Genomic DNA, 16923 nt, shown 5'->3' on the forward strand with positions numbered 1-16923 from the left:
TTTTTTAACGAGTATTCTTGTATTAAAGGTGATAATAACTTCATAACTTATGCTACGCTCAAGCTACCGTACCACTCATTTCGTTAGCATTAGCCTGACTTCATGAGCATCTGACTAGTTTTTGACACTTTTTTTTTTTTTTTAACGTCTCTTGCTTGTATTCACTACAATGGCTAAATGTAAATGACACTCCACAACTGTAGGGGGCACCCCAGAGCAACAAACACATTTACATATTTACTTGACTTATTATATGATAATAATAAGGTTGTTTCAGAGAGGTTTTTGTTTTGTTTTGTTTTGTTTTTGTTTTGTTTTGTTTTGTTATGTAGTGACTGTTTCTCTCCTGCACCCCCGACAGGGCAGACGCAGAAGTGAACAATGACATCGTAGTGGAGATGAAGACGGACAAGGCCAACGAAGAAGCCGGTCTGCTCAACAAGAGACCGCCCGCAGGACAGGTGAGCTAACAGACACCGGCTAGTAAAGGAATTCACCTCATCAGTTTTTTTTTTTTTTTGTTTTTCCCCGAAGCCATATTAAATTTAAAAAAATCTTGCTGCCTTTGTTTTATTTATATATATATATATTTTAAATATTTGTTTTAATTATTTTTTTTAATATTTTGTATTTATTTTAATTTTATTTTTTATTTTATTTTATATACTTTTTGGTTATTTTTTGTATGAAGAGTCATTTAGTTCTTGGCTTGTCTAATAGGAAAAACAAGTGTTTTTGCCTGCTATCTTGTGGCAACTACAGGCAATTACAAACCATGTCATGTGGAGGGATTTATTTATTTATTTTATTTTATTATTATTTTTTTGCGATATGGCGGGCACCAGCGTCGTCAGATTTGCAACCAGTCCCGGCAAAGTGTGCGTGTCATCAGTCAGCTGTCGCTCAGACAGATTGAAAACGTCGTCGTCGCCGCCGCCGCAGCTCGGCGGGCTTCACATCCGAAAACGCCGTCGCGCATGTCCGACATCTCGTCAAAACTGGTGACAGCTGCTCTTTTGGTGATTGGCAGCCAACTGACACTCTCCCTTTAGCGTCTCGTCTTGAATCTGATGGCGGCATTTATTTGTATATATATATATATTTTTTAAAGTCAGTCTAAACGAAATAACATCTGCACATCGCCCTGTCAGTTTGTTGCTTTGCGACGCTGACGCTTTCTCTTTCTTTCTCTTCCGTCCTGCAGTGATGACGGAAGACCAGCAGAGGGACCAAGGGAAGAAGCGCGAGTTATGAAGAAAAAAAAAAAACAGCACCGATTTGTATTCGCTTTTAAAAGGCGAGGAGAGACCCAAACTCGCCCTCCGCTGCCGCCGCCACCACCTCCCCCTATTCGCACTGCACTTGTGGCATCACTGAATGACGCTTTCATCAACCAATCACGTTTGTTGGGTGACTCCCTGGCACAGTAGTGTTTACGGTGTACTATTTAAAAAAAAAAAAAAAAAAAAAAAAAATTTGTACACTATTGTCACTATTTTGCCTCGGATTCGGCACTTGTGTGAAATTTGGGGACGTTCCTTCTTTTGCCACCTCCGTCCATAATCGTGACTTGTCTGCTTCGAAAAATCAACGTTACGTTTCTGCTCATGCGTATTTTCAAAAGATTTGGGTCGTCCGGCTATGGTTGGATTCACACTGCAGGCCCAGTTTTGATCGGAATGCTCATATTAATTATTTTATGACCATTTCAGACAGATGTGACCACACAAAATAATCATACATCAATAATTTAATATAAATAAACATAACATAGCATTTAGTTGGCCTGAGCTGACTCTTGAACTCATTCGCTCCCAGCAGCCAATTTGATAGAAGCAACCCCTTCGCTCCTGGCTGTTTTACTGGATTTTGACTGATTTTTGCAAGGCCCCATATTGTGTTCTATTGCTATAAAAAACATGGAACCTACCAAAACAAGGATTAGAGTCTCTTCTTTCATCAGGGAAAAAAAAAAGTATATTTCTATCAATTTCCATTTTGCAGCAATTAGCAGTAGAATATAGCTAAGTTTAATCAATTTTCACAAATCTATAATTGTGAGTAATTGAGCTTTTTTTCAACATTGGCCCTTGTTGATCTCCATTACTCTGCTGCCATCTGCTGGCCGTTTGTGTAATAACTACCATTTCTGCAACCGTTCTTTGCAGTTGAGCATTTAAAAAAACAAAAAACAAAAAAACAGATAAATACGTGTTTGGGACACATAAAACATTTTTTTTTTTTTTAAACGTATTTATACGTTTTTGGGAGCAAATGAGTTCATAATTAATTATAATAAATTTTCTGCAAGTTTAGATTAACAGAAGGTGTTTTTATTTTTTGGGATTTAAATGCTTCAAGATCTGAAGATTCCTAGCATTTTTTTTTTATAAAAAAAAAAAAAAAATCAAAATTATCATCTTAAGCCATGTCGTGTAAATCCAGCCTAAAACACCAACACGAAAGTGAGAAATGGTAGAGATTTTTTTTTTTTTTTTTGGTAGAATCAACCCTGTGTCAACCTCGAAATATTTGATTCCGCTCACCATAAAATTCTCAAATCAAACTGGTAACTCTGTGAAGTCAAACTTTGCTGTCATGCCACACCCAAAAGTAGGAGGGGCAAAATATTGTCCCTGCTCTTGCATATGTGGTTCCAATTTTGGTCGCAATCAGACAAAAAAAAAATCTCTCCCATAAGTTTGTCTTGGAAACATGGACACATTGAGTCCGCCATGTTTGTGGGTCTACGAATGAGAGAAATGGAATTTTCAAACTGGGTTCTGGGGTTGAATGGGGGGGGGAATCAATGATGCAAAATGCTGATTTATTTTATTAACATGCTAAAATGGTTTGCCGCCTTCCTGTGTCCACTTATCCCCCCTTGATTTCTTTCCTCTCACTATTTTTTTTTTTTTTTTTTTTTTTAAGAGCTGTAATTCCAAAGGTGATTACTGAAGGTCTGAGCTGCGGCCATTTTCTTCACAGGATTAAACCATTCAAAATTGTAGGGGGGCATAATTTGTCTGTCATTTGAGGGCGCAGCAGTTATGAAGGGAAGGGAGACAAATGTGTTTTTTTTTTCTAGTTGGTTATCGTTGGAGATATGTTTTTTATTTTATTTTATTTTTTTTAATCAGCAAATCTGGGACGGGCTGTTGTTGGGATCATATCTTTTTTTTTTTCTTTTTGTACTGATGCTCGCCGATAGCGGCTTGACGTGGCCTTTGACTTTTGTTGTACACTGGAACTATAATGGCCTTGAGTTAAAAAAAAAAATACAAAGAAGGCTCACCTCAAGCCACTATCTGATTTTTATGTATTTCAACGTGTGTCTACTGATCTTGACTGTTAGCAAACCTGACACGGCATCAATGTTTCTTGTTTTATATCATATATTGTGCTTGTTACTTCCTTTTTTTGTCAAGTGTGGGACTACTGAGTTGTATTATTATTTTTTCCTCTTTAAGGATTATTATTTGGATAAGATTCTCCGTGCTTTACTTCTCTTGACTGTAAACTGTATATTTTGTGGTACGCTCATGTGGTGTGTTGATGTATCTTTTTTTTTTGTATTTTGTTCCAGCTGTTTAGAATTTATAATGAAAAAAAAAACTACACTTTGTTTTCTGTTTTTATTCAAAAGCAGAGTGAAACTGAATCATTTTGAGTTGCATCTTTTAAATTTTAGCTTTTTGTTTATTGATCATTTAAGTTGCATTTTCTAAATTTTGACCTTTACCGTATGATTTTATAAGTTCAAAGTTCTTAGAAAAAACACTTCTTAAGTACTATTTATTTACTGTAAAACTGGGACATAAAACAAGAGAGAATATAATTTTGTGGAACAAATTAGCAACCATAACACCATAGACACGCTAACAGAAATTAGCATAGGCGTTATGGTCAACTATGGAAACATATTGGATTCACTTAGAAAAAAAAAATAAAAAATACTCCTGTTTTTCTGATTAATTTTTTGGTGGGGAGCTTGATATTTTTCTGTGTTTTGTTTTGTTTTTTAAATTTTTTTCTGTTTAACTGTTTTTTTTCTGTCAAAAAAAACAGGGAAAAAAATATTTAAAAAAATTCTGTTTTGTTGGAATAATGTTTTTCCTCTTGTTTGTCGGAATAATTTTTTTTTCTCTGTTTTTCTTGAACATTTTTTTTTATGACGGAAAAAATATTCAGTAAAACAGAAAAAAAAAAATTCCGGAAACCAGAAATAAAACAAATACTCAAAAAAAAAAAAAAAAAACCTCCCTAAAAACAGGAGATTTTTATTGTTTTTTTTGTTTTGTTTTGTTTTGTTTTGTTTTGTGTGTGAATGTGATATGCTTCCATAGTCAACATCACACAGCAGCACAATCTGGTACAAAAACTCTGGACCGGCCTATATCATATAAAAACCTCTCCTCTCTTGATGTGTTCTGACAAGAAAGAAAATGACTTTTTGAGCCATTTCAATTGAGCCATCAATCCTCATCAGACGGCTGCACGCAGATCACTCGCAGAAACCGGGATGAGTCATCACGCTCATTTACAACTGATCAAATTGAAATCGAAAAACCCGGGCCTCAATCACGAACAAAAAAGCTGGCCGAGTTGTCGGCGTATACTCGCGCGCGTTCGGCAAGCTTGTCCATTAGCAGATTAAAAGTGGCGCCCGTCAAAGCAGTTATCAATTAGCGGCCCGCGTAAATGTAAAGTCGCAATGAAGGAAGCTGGGATTGAATCCATTTGAAGTGATTTCAGAAAGGCCTCAAGGATTAATGAGAAATATTTGATGAAACCAGTGGCAATCGTTCTGTCTTTGTAGCTACTCAAAATAAATGATGAACATCAAAATTATTTTAATTTCAATATCTGCAACCACGCCGAGTTTCTGTCGTCCAGGCCGGGCGAAGAAGATCTGCCGTTTTCAAGCAACTTCACAGAAGCACCCATAACGTCACAGCCGAAAGGTAAGCAGAGCTGCAGTGTTGATGTGGGTTAGCATTTTCCTGTACCGTGGTTCAATAAGGGTTCGCCCTCAAGTGTAATTCCGTGATGAAGTGCTGCTTCTTGTGAGAGAAATTGTTTCTTGACACTCTGGAACAGCTCCACCCACCATCTTATGTTAAATGAGTCCAGTGTCCTTCACTTCCTGGTCTCACTTGACTGCCTTTTAAACTCGTTACTGTCCATTTTGGTGAGAAATGACCATCATTGGGTCAGAACTGGCGGGCAACCGAGTCCATAATGGCGAGCCCAGTTCATTTTGGCTTTAAGGTAAATAGTAATATGACAAACACAAGCAGGCAGGCGACTTGACTGGTAGCCAGGAAAGACGATAATGGACGGATGGATGCAAAAACGGCAGGGAAGGAAAAGGGGGTGGGGTCGCAATGGGGGGGGGGAAAGGAAGCGTGTCTGGTTATGATGTCATCAATCTGGATTTTGAGCCGTGATTGAACAAATGCGAACTCGGAGCAAATAAAGGAGAGAAGAAGAATGAGGGCGACCTTTTTTTTTTTTTTTTTTCTCTTCCTCTTTCCATAAATGTCTTTATCGCCATCTGTCCTACACTTTTATATCCTGTCTTATTTCCTGGTGGCAGTCCGATGGTGGATCGGTATTAAAGTCTACGCTATACACAGCTAGGATAAGGGCAATCCGAAAATCTTTTTCAAATCCGTTCGAAAAATAAATAAATTAATACAAATAATATTAATTAATAATTAAAAGGTGAAAATTCACACGAAAACAAACAAACAAACGTATGGCAATGTGGGGTAAACGAATGTGTTTGTGTGTGTATTTATCAGAAAACAACAAATCTCAGGCGGAAAATAAATATGTGAACCCGTGCTTTGTTTGGACGAATAAATAAATAAATAAATAAATAAATAAATAAATAACAACAGAGCACAATATTGCAATATAGCATGTGATCATTGACAGTCAATAAATCAACAGACACACACCATGTAGGAAGAAATTTTGAAAATAAAACTGAAATAAACCGTCTTTCTCCTCATATCCCAGCTGCGGTTTCTACCTTCTCGGGATGGATAGACCACACCATTCAGTCAGGAATATAGCCACATCATAAAATCGATATCAGCATTAATTTTAACACCATATAATCAACTAATGAAAAAAAGAAAGGACTCGCATGAATATAAAGCCCCCTTCTTCTTTTTTTTTTTTTTTTTTTTTTTTTTTTTTTTTTTTTAACAATAACGCACAGTATGCGGATAAAGTCGAAATCCAGTGTGAATTTTTTTTAGCACCCCTTCTCACTTATCGTAATGGTTCAGTCCTTAAGAGCTTGAGCAGGGTTTTTTAATGTTCGTAAATTCTTGTCTGGCTCCGCCCCTTGACGGCGACCAGGAAGTGCCATGGTAAGTCATGTGTTAGAAGTTAGCTGAAAAGTTTAACTTCGAAGTTTGTTGCGGTACCTTTTAACAGGCTGTTGGAAATTCTTAAACTGGCTCTTGTGTTATAAAAAGCTAGTTGACCTTCTTATTGACTTTTTGTGTACTAAAAAAAAAAACACAAAATAAAACTACGCAATCTGAATACTAATGTGTGTCATTAGCATCCACCTCATGACATGTGTGACTAGCAATGAAGGTTATTCTCCATAATCTCCAATAATTCGTCTTCATTGGAATCACACGCATACCTTTACCTTTGGTGGCACAAAAAAATCATTTTTTTTTTTTTTTTTTTTTTTCCTCCAAAACTTTTTAGAGCTACTTGGATGGTAGTTTTCCCTCATTTCTGTCTTTTCCATTTTCAATGCTCCCTCTTCAGCCCAATTTTCTATATATGTCGCACGCTTGCTTATTTGAGCTTTTTCTACCCTTGAAAATGGAAACAGACAACCAATTCCTTGCAGAATTATTTCTGTGCCACCAAAAAAGCCACAATAAGTGTGTGTTCCAGTGTCAAGGGTAGGTTACTAAGTTCAAGTTTTATTTTATTTTTTAAGAAAGAAGCTAATAATATGGTGACAGCCTGGTGGTTAGTACAACATGCATGTTCATTCATTGAAATCTTAAGTCTGAATTGTCCATAGATGTAAAAGTGAATGGTTGTTTTATGTAGATGTGGTAAACTCCAGCGCACCCCTGTGGTTGCTTTACAAAATGGATGCTGAACTCCACTGAATATTTCTGGAAACCCCAGAATCCCATCTTAAATTGTTTTGATCAGATGTGTCATACTTTGGCGAAGTTTATGCCAAATCAGCTAAACCGGTTCTTTCCCTCCATGCTTTATGTCTAAATAGCCTAACATACAGGGATTTAATTATTTTTTGCCAAGAATTTTATTGAAAAAAAATAAAAATAACACAAGTATGTCCGCACAAAAATACACCTTATAGTATGAATGTGTTGGCCAAGAGGCCTCACTGAAATACTTTCAGAGTCATAAAAATTTTCCACTTCACTCGTCTTGACCGCCGCTGTGATTTACAGTGCTCGGGTCGGAGTGAGCGGTTGGGGTCCGAGGGGGCGAACATTCCTTGCTAATTGTGTTTTGTGTGTTTCCTCCCCCAACGCACCTCTTTCAAAGTGTATGTGAGTGAGATTCTATCTTTTTTTTTCTTTTTCTTTTTTTTTATTATTATTTTTTTCTCTCCCCCCCAACGTGGGCCAAAACATTAGGGTCAAAGTGATTCCAAATATCACATTGAGCTGACCTTATATTTGGAACCCGGTTTGTTTACTTAAACAAACCGTTGACGTTCAAGTAAGTTTTGGTCGAGTTTTGTATTTCTTTAATTTTGTTTAGGAATGTAGTAACTGTTATTTTATGAGCAACGGATGACATGTCTTCTTAAATCAGTTTGTAATGAGCATCGTTCCCCCTACAGGACTGGAGTGGAACAGCATACAACCGGACAGCTGGCCTTGGCAAAGGTAAGTTTTTAAAAGTCTGAGAAAATTGGGATAGCATCTCGAGACTGACAGATTGTACCGACTCTCTGTTGACTATTATTATTAATTGCACCACATGCAGCTTGATATTGATTGGCTCGGCTCATTTTTAATTCTTTTGAGGTCTTAACCGAGTTGAGAATTTCAGCACTGGCGGCAAACGAGCTGCCGTCTGACATGCTTGTCAGCAATCAAACAGCGATCTGTTTAATCTCCCGCAAAGCTGATGTTTGATTTACGACATGCGCTATCCCCGCAGGCTTGACTTGCACTTTGTCTTGGTCTATATATAGAAGTCATCGTGATAAAAGGAAAAGCGCTGACTTTGTCACCCGCAACGTCACTTGCGCCTCGCTTCAGGAAGCTGCGAGGACTTAAGTTTGCAACACTTCTGTCCCCTGCTTTCAAATCTGAAGTTTGATGATCTGGGGAGAAAAATGATTACTGTAGAGAATATTTGTTGAAAACTGGTTACATCTAGAGACCATCCAATCTGTCATTTGTCTTCGACAGTCACCAAATTGGGTTCTCGAACTTATCTGGATGATGCTGCACAATTTTCTTATCTCGCAAACAACACTTGAACCACTCACTGTTGCGTCAAATTCAAAAGCTAAGCAGAGCTGCAGTGTTGTTAGAGCAACATAATTGCGTTATCTAACAGTATTGGCACATAACTACTAGGGATGTAAAGATATCAAAACATCACAATATAATATCACGATACGATAATTATCAATATTGTTTTTGTACATTACAGCAATGAAAAATATTATATATAGGGGTGTTAAAAAAGAATCGATTCGGCGATATATCGCGATACTGCATCGCGCGATTCTCGAATCGATTCAATAATCGGAGAAATCGTTTTTTTTTTTTTAGGATTCACACCTTAAGCATGGAAGAATGTTATATGAACGGAACATTAAGCCTTAATATTTTATTTCAATGCTGTTCAAACATGAAACAAATTACAACCTCTATAAGACTGAAATTTCAGATAAATAAATAATACATTTTCATATAAATCTTACACTCTACAAGCTTACTGATTAGTATTTTCTAAATTTGAATGAAAAAAAATCGCAACAATCGACTTATAAATTCGTATCGGGATTAATCGGTATCGAATCGTGACCTGTGAATCGTGATACGAATCGAATCGTCAGGTACTAGGCAATTCACACCCCTAATTATATATATATATATATATATATATATATATATATATATATATTTTTTTTTTATTTATTTATTTATTTATTTATTTATTGAGGCACTAATTTAAGCACACTGTTGAGTTCCTACACATATTGACTCTGTTCACAAGCATATTATTATTATATTGCTGCAGTCAACCATAAATATCTTGCCTATAATAAATGTGCTATTTTCGTTATTTTTCATGTACAATCAGTACCTTTAAAAACACATTTTGGAACTTGCTTTTGACTGAAAATGACATCACAAAGGGCTCAGGTAACCAATCACAACTCAGCTTGTGAATGTCACATGACCAAACCAAGAAAAAACAGGTGAACACTGATTGGGTACCTGAGCCCTTTGTGATGTCATTTTCATTCGACAGCAAGTTGCAAAATGTGTTTTGAAAGGTACTAATTGTATGTGAAAAATAATGAAAGTATCAAATTAATTATAGACAAAATATTCACTTGTTATTACTATAACGGGCTAAATAAATGAATAATCCCTTTAAACGTAGAAGGGCCAAAACATGCCTTGTGAAAATTAAACTGCACTAAAAAAAAAAAAAAAAAAAAAAAAAAAACTGGCCAGCAGAGGGTGCTAGAACTGCACAAATGGAAATCAAGCTGACTTTTTTTTTTTTTAAATAGATGTGCTGCTTTTAAATGACAACGACAATATATTGTGGCAGTTTTAATATCACGATATTGCCATTATCGTTACATCCCTAATAACTACAGTAATCCCTTGTTTATGGTGGGAGTTACATTCCAGACAACCCCACCACTACCACCATCAAAGATGCGTAAGACGTTTAGGTATTGTTTTTTGCCAGCTTGGGCTCACATCCTCACGTTTTCCCTGTAGTATCTGTGATGTGCCGTGTGCCTGTTTACATTTCTCCCAAGATTCACGCTCAGTTTTTCGGTCTCTACCTTGGCTACAGGTAACGTAATCTGTTGTGTGCATGTAGCTGCAGGCGAGTAGTTTCCAGGTGACGGAAGTGGTGAACTTACCTTAGCAGCATGTTACATTCCATACTGCTGCCTCATTGCCGTCAAAAAGCGTAACACGCTGTGTATTTGTTTGTCGATTCACAGAGAGCAAACCCCCCACAACCCCTCGGGTGAAGCTTTCTTACCGCATTCCGCACATTGACACAAGCTCACACACGGAAAACAACATGTTTTGGTATGTGGCCAGCGCTTTTAACCGAGCCGTGGGGTGTTACAGGAGTGGAAAAACAGGAGAAAATGGGACACTTTGTAAAAGAGGACTGAAGCGGGGTGTCGCCATGGAAACAGATTTTTTATTTTATTTTTATTTTTTTAAATAGAAGTGTGTGCTGAGTACTCGTGAAAGCAAATTGATTCCCTGTTGAGTTTACCTCTGACTGTGGCCCTTTTTTAAAATTTTTTGCAGAAAGCAATTTACAGCATATTCTCCTGCTCCCATCGAAACAAATACGTTAGCAGACTATTATGTGTCTTGTGACCCAGCACTTCAGTTCATGTGGCGCCAATACTGTCTTGGTTAGCAGTCGTGTGTGTAGTTTAATTAAAAAAATCTGTTGCCTTACATGTACAGATCCGCCACACTAATTGCCAAGTGTATTTCGCTGGTTTGTTGATAAAGTTCTGCCCTTACAAGTGAAAATACAATTGATGCGTTTATGAATACAATATCATGTCAGACATGTTATGACGGCTGGAACCTACTTTTAAATTACTTAAAAAAAAATACACAATCCATTGCAAGGCATGCTAATACATCCACATTAAAAACAAGTACTTGTGCTGTTTTTCCAGTCAGAGAGCAGATTGGTTTGTTTTTGCTCATTTTAAAGCTTTGTCTCTGGTACAATTCCATAAGTAATTAAATAGCGGCCAGTGGCGTTTTTATTTAGTCTAATGGGGAGTAAGTCTTTATTTGTACAATGTGGCCGGTGTATTACAATTAACATCAAGTGAAAGTGGAATTTAAAAGGACTGTAATGGAGAAGCGAGCAAGTTGTTCATCTGATTGGCCGACAGCAACGCAGTGGCGCATGCCCATTTCCTTGTTTTACGTGAAAGAGGCAGTGGCGCACGCCGGTCTTCGCCAAAGTCATAAAAATACAGTTATATACAATAAATATAATGTTTTACAACAACGCTGAAATCTATTTACAATTTGAAAGGTACTTGTGGATGGATTTGTAATGAGGATGAGCTCTCCATTCGAAATAGGGCAGGCGGCGGTCGCGGAATCAAGATATAACCCATGGTGGTGCATATGAAATTTTAAATGCGGTTTAATGTTAGCCGCTCGTGAAATGTTAAAAGTCACACTGCAGGTGTGCAAGCTCGGACAGTTTAAATTATCCCGCCGACCTTCCGCGGCGCGCCTGTTGTAATGGAAACGAAATGGCGGCCGTGTAGTGTCGTTCCGTGGGGTGCGGTGTGGTAGCGTGCCATGCGGGGCTAATGGAAAAGCGGACAAAAGTTTCTGAATAGGACGTACAATTTTGGGGTAGTTTCAGAGGCTATATTTAAACTAAAAATGTTTTATTGTTAATCATATCTTTCGAATGGGTTGCAAAAAGAAGAAGATGCGGGTGCTAGGGTGACAACACTGGTGAGTTTTGAGGATTGATTTAATGGCGAGGTGTTAACAGATGATTCATTTCAACACAAAAGCTGCTGCTTGTATGGTCTAGCTTGAGCACACAACATCCGTACCGTGTTTGCATACTCTCCTGTGTCCGCCGACTCCTAATTGGAAATTGAATACAATCTCATATATGAAAGAACCTATCACCTCTGTATTCATTACCCCATAAGCTTGCACATTATCCTCATCCGGACTCTGGGGCCCTCCCAGTGCGCTCTTGTAGCTATTAGGCCGATGTCATAAAAGCTCTTCGGGCTAATTATCTCGTCTTGATGAATCGCCGGTCTCGGCGGGACGGTGTGGGAGAGAATCGGCGTGATTGACGTGGCCCTGGCTGATCTCGCGCCGCCATTAGTCCGGCGCTGGCTGGCATACGCACGCTAACAAAGGATGGCTTTCCTACGTGCGCCGACTGTGATGGAAAGCGGCGCGTTTGTGAATAGCGTTTGATTGCATGTTAGCCATTTTACGGTCTTGGGTTGCAGTTGTGACGAGGGAATGCTGGACTTTAAGTCCTCTTGGGTTCACCTGGCAGACACCCAACAAATACCAGAAAGACCCTTCCTATACAAAAGATGACAGACTATTCAGATTCATATTCATATTCTAATGCTATTTGCTGCAAAACCGAAACAGATAGAACATACATTTTTTTCCTGATGAAAATAAGAGACTCTAATCTTTCTTTTGGTAGGTTCCAGGTTTTTATAGCAATATAAAACAATATTCTGTGAGCCTTGCAAAAAATCAGTCAAAATCCAGTAAAACAACTGGTAGTGAAGAGGATTGCTTCTGTGAAAATGGCTGCGAGCCAATGAGTTAATGGCTTTATATCTTGAAAAATTCTTAAGTCACGGCACGATGAGTTTGGAAAAACATTTTGTTAAAACCGTGCCAAAAGATTCTCATTAATCACCTATTGTTCATATGAGCAACAAGGCAAGCTGTTGCAGTCGACGAGAAGTTTTTTTTTTTTTGTATTTTTTCGCTGGATTTCATTCCGCCCCCCTCACGGGTTCGCGGAGGTCATCGGCCTGGCGCTGGTGGTGGTCGGCGTGTGGCTGTCCATCACTCTGCGCATCCACTCGATGTACTTGCACAGCTTGGTGTAGACGCTGGGGTTGGCCGCGTTCTGACAGCCCAGACTGAACCACTGCACGCCCTGCAGCTGGCCGCCGCACTCCAGCACTGCGCCTTTGTCGTTCTGCGACAAAACATGAATCATTTTGTTTTATTTTTTAGTTGGAACTATAAAAGCTAAATAAACGCAAATGCGGTCGTTTGGGCTCACCAAGCAGCCGGCCGCGTCGGCCCCGCCGGCGCACACCATCCCCAAGCTCCAGAACAGGTAGCCGGGGAAAGAGTTGATGCAAGTTTGATCGTCCACGACGGGCACGGTCAAACACTTGAGAAGCTTCGGTGACTCATCTGTTTAAAAAAAAAAAAAAAAAAGTCCAAAAAAGCTCAATCTCGCCAATACGATGCACTTACTTTGATTTGGCACTGTGGAGCCCCAGCCGCTGACGCTGCAGCTCTCTCCGGGCTGCGGGCAGCGAGCCGGCAGGCCGATGGGCTGGACGTGCTGGTCGAAGCGGGCCGGCTGGGCCAGGCGCACCAGGGCCAGGCTGTGCAGGGGCGAACGGTACGGACTGTGGGGGATGACTTCCGCCACGGCGATGTGCTGCTCGGTGCCCTCGTCTGCCGTCACGTCGTGTTCCCCGAGTGACGCTATGGCGCTGGTCGAGCTGTTGAAAGGGGAGTCGTTGGTGGTGTTAATTTTAGCCTCCATTTTTGTAGTCCGGTTTTGCTTTTTATCATAGTTAGTCAACGTCATCCCGTTCTTATTAGTTCATTTTTAGTCGACTTATAAATCTAGCATTTAGTCTTTATTTTAGTCCCATAAAATACAATTATGTGACTGCTGCGAAGCAGGCACATAATTACTATCCTAGAAAACGCCCTTTTTTTTATTTTTCTTTATTGACTGGAATTTTTCAGACAAAATGCAGCCCGAACCGTTGAACGTACCAGCACAAAAGGAATTCTGAGTTACTATGGCGACGCAATTTCACCCCAAAAACGCCAAAAAGACCCATAGGAATGAATGGAGAAGGGGGCGGGGGGAAGATCCACAAATCAAGCACCTAGGGATTGCCCTTCAATCAACAGGAAGTGACTTGATTTCAATAGGAAGTAACCTGGAAGTGGCCTAAAATCAACAGGAAGTGACTTAATTTCAACAGCAAGTGACCCAGAACTGACTTAATTTCAACAGGAAGTGACCTGTTTCAACAGGAAATGACCCAGAACTGACTTAATTTCAACAGGAAGTGACTTGATTTCAATAGGATTTGGCAAACTGTTCAGTGCATGCAGCTTTCCACCTTACAAGAGTCAGCAGTCACATCCAAAAATATTTATTACCCTAATTTAAGTCAACAAAAACTCTCAATGTTTTAGTTAGGACAATCATTTAACCCCTGTATTTTTTTTTATTTTTTTTATTTATTTTATTTTTTCTGGCGCGGCCGGCCAGACTATCCGATGCGATCGAGACTTTAATCGTCATATAGTGCGGCTTACGTGGGAGCGCAGGCGGCGGATGTCACCAGCCACCACTTGTTGACGAGGGCGCCGCTGCATCTCCTCCGTCCGTCCTGAAGGGACACCTGCCAGGGTCTGGAGTGTGGCGGGCACACCTTGTTGTCCTCCAGCGGGGACGCTCCTGTTCAGACCGATTATCATTACAAAAAAAAACTATTTGCAGGGTTTCCACGGGTCATTAAAAAGCATTAAAAGTCCCTATATGAATTTAGCTAAAATTAAATGGCGTTAAGAAGAATTAAATACGATGTCGAGAGGCATTAAGAAATTGAAATACAATCGTTGTTCATGCATTATTTGACATAACACGTAAAAAGAGTCACTCTAAACACAATTTGGCAATAATAAATGTGATTAAATGTCAATTAGATTTGATGATCGTTTTTTACCTGTGAGGCCCAAAACGAGAAGCAGAAGGAGAAGCTCCATGTTGCCCTTTCTTGACAGGTTCTATTTCTCTGGTCACGCAAGTTGCTCCTTATATAAGGAGCGAAGGAGGGTTCCCCCCCGTCACTTCTCGTCCGGACGTGACCTTTGTCATACCGCTGACGCTTGCCGGGTCACACCTTCTTTCCAGTCATGTTGAACAAGGAAACGTTCTTTCAACAGCACATCGACGATATTGGTGCGGTGACTTTCGTCGGAATTATCTAACGCAGGGGTGTGCACACTTTTGTGCTCAAGGGCAGCGTGTGATTGACCAGGTCGTTTGAAGATGAGGCTGGACAAAAAAATGTGATTGTGTAAAACAGTTTAATTTAGTATTGAAATGAACGTTGTTAAACTAATGAATTGAGATTTCATTATTTGTACCGGTAATCATTTAATTATAATAAATCAATCGGCCTCATCGTATTATTAAATACTGTCTACACAACACATTGATGGATTACAAGTTTTGAAATCAGAATTTTTTATTTTTTTTATTTTTTTTTTTACACATGACAATTTGAGTCCAGATTTGAGCAAGGGTCACGGTAGCTGACACGCATGATTTGCTTTCACGGGCCACATCTGGCCCCCGGGCCTCGAATTTGACACCTGAAGCAATTACTTGATTAACTAAGTCAAAAAGGTGTATGTGTAAATTGCTTATTTTTGCCATGTTTTTTTTATTTATTTATTTTTTTTTAGGGGTGTCAAAATTAGTGCATTAATTTTGAGTTAACTTAAAGTTCCTTTAACGTCACTAATTTTATTCTTTTTTTTATTTTTTTATTTTATTTTATTTTTTTAAATGCGTGATTAATGACTCCCCGAAAATCTGTACTGGGGGAATTCCAGTCGCAACGCAACAGATACGTCCACGTCAAAATTTAATTTATTTAATTATTAATAATGCATATTTGTGGAGACTGAGGTCAAGTTTTATTTTACAATTTTAAAAATGTGAAAAAATTCACAAGTTCAAGATTCAATAGAAAAATGCACTGAGCTGTCACCATCTTACAAATGCACTTATGCCATCTAGTGACCAACACAAATCAACATCACACTTGTTTTTTACAGTACAGTACATCTTTTTAATTTTAACTCAATTTTATGAATTATTATGAAATTACTATCAATTAGTAAAATATGCAGCCATATATCTATTTAACATTTTTTAATTTGCAATTAACTGTGAGTTAACTATTGAAGTTATGCGATTAATTACGATTAAAATTTGTAATCACCTGACACCGCTATTTATTTTATTTACTTTTTTTTTTTTTTTTCCAATGACTCAATAAATAGGTAAATATATTTTAAATGATACATTTTAGGGGAAAAAAAAGATGTCAAAATCAATACTACAAAATAGGACTTGTGATTATGTAAATGCATATTGAAGAATACTTTGCCCCCAATTAACACAAATAACGGTCACCACGAACAAAGAATCATTTGTTGCATAAGAACAAATTGAGGAAATTAGCTTCTGTTAATAAAGTTAATATTTTACAATCTCCACACATGTTCTTTTCATGAAGTATCCCTGATTGCACAATTTGGGTCGGGCCAAAATATTTGCTTGTCTCTATGCTGTCGTTAGGAACTTTTTTTTTTTTAAATTTTTTACATGCCAACAGAACGTATTGATTGCAAAAACAAATGAGGACACTGTGAGGGAACAACATGTACATGTTTGCACAAGAGAATGTTTATCAAAGTGAACACCGGAAGTGGATTTCCACGAACGACTGTCCCGATGTCTCATTCACCACATGCCCACACACAATTGAGCCTGATATCGATTCATAAAACCATGAATGGATTATGAATGGATTATGTTAAAATTCATAATAAAATATTATTTTAAAGGCTATTTGTTTTTGGTATTTTACTGTTTTCTTGAAATTTATTGTTCACATCAATTTAAAAGTATTTATTAATATTAATGAAAGACCTGACTTTATTGATTATTTAACCAGTTTACTGCCGCCGCAAAATTTAATTTGGAATTTGTTTATGGATATTTTAATCATGTCTTTAATCATAAAGAAGAATTGATGTTCCATGATTCAAAATATCGATTGAATCAAAGCAG

The 16923-nt window shown here is 38.2% G+C and overlaps 2 protein-coding genes across 4 annotated transcripts in view; one reads left to right on the forward strand and one right to left on the reverse strand.

Annotated features, from left to right (window-relative positions):
• bcam (basal cell adhesion molecule (Lutheran blood group)) overlaps nucleotides 1-3620 on the forward strand; it is a 58682-nt gene extending 55062 nt beyond the window's left edge. For all 3 annotated transcript variants that reach the window (XM_077527127.1, XM_077527128.1, XM_077527130.1), the window contains 2 exons: nucleotides 362-461; nucleotides 1205-3620. In XM_077527127.1, the coding sequence (XP_077383253.1) occupies nucleotides 362-461; nucleotides 1205-1207 (103 nt within the window). In that variant the 3' untranslated portion in view covers nucleotides 1208-3620. The remainder of the gene's footprint in view (nucleotides 1-361; nucleotides 462-1204) is intronic.
• A 7528-nt stretch (nucleotides 3621-11148) lies between these two features.
• LOC144022530 (trypsinogen-like protein 3) lies at nucleotides 11149-14830 on the reverse strand. Its single transcript, XM_077527402.1, has 5 exons — nucleotides 14783-14830; nucleotides 14373-14514; nucleotides 13281-13534; nucleotides 13081-13217; nucleotides 11149-12993 (listed from the first exon to the last, which is right to left on the reverse strand). Exons 1-5 carry the CDS (start codon nucleotides 14820-14822, stop codon nucleotides 12799-12801), a joined length of 768 nt encoding a protein of 255 aa, XP_077383528.1. The 5' UTR covers nucleotides 14823-14830; the 3' UTR covers nucleotides 11149-12798.
• Nucleotides 14831-16923: the final 2093 nt, after the last annotated feature.

The sequence above is a fragment of the Festucalex cinctus genome, chromosome 7 (assembly GCF_051991245.1).
Source record: "Festucalex cinctus isolate MCC-2025b chromosome 7, RoL_Fcin_1.0, whole genome shotgun sequence".
Classification (NCBI taxonomy): Eukaryota; Metazoa; Chordata; class Actinopteri; order Syngnathiformes; family Syngnathidae; genus Festucalex; species Festucalex cinctus.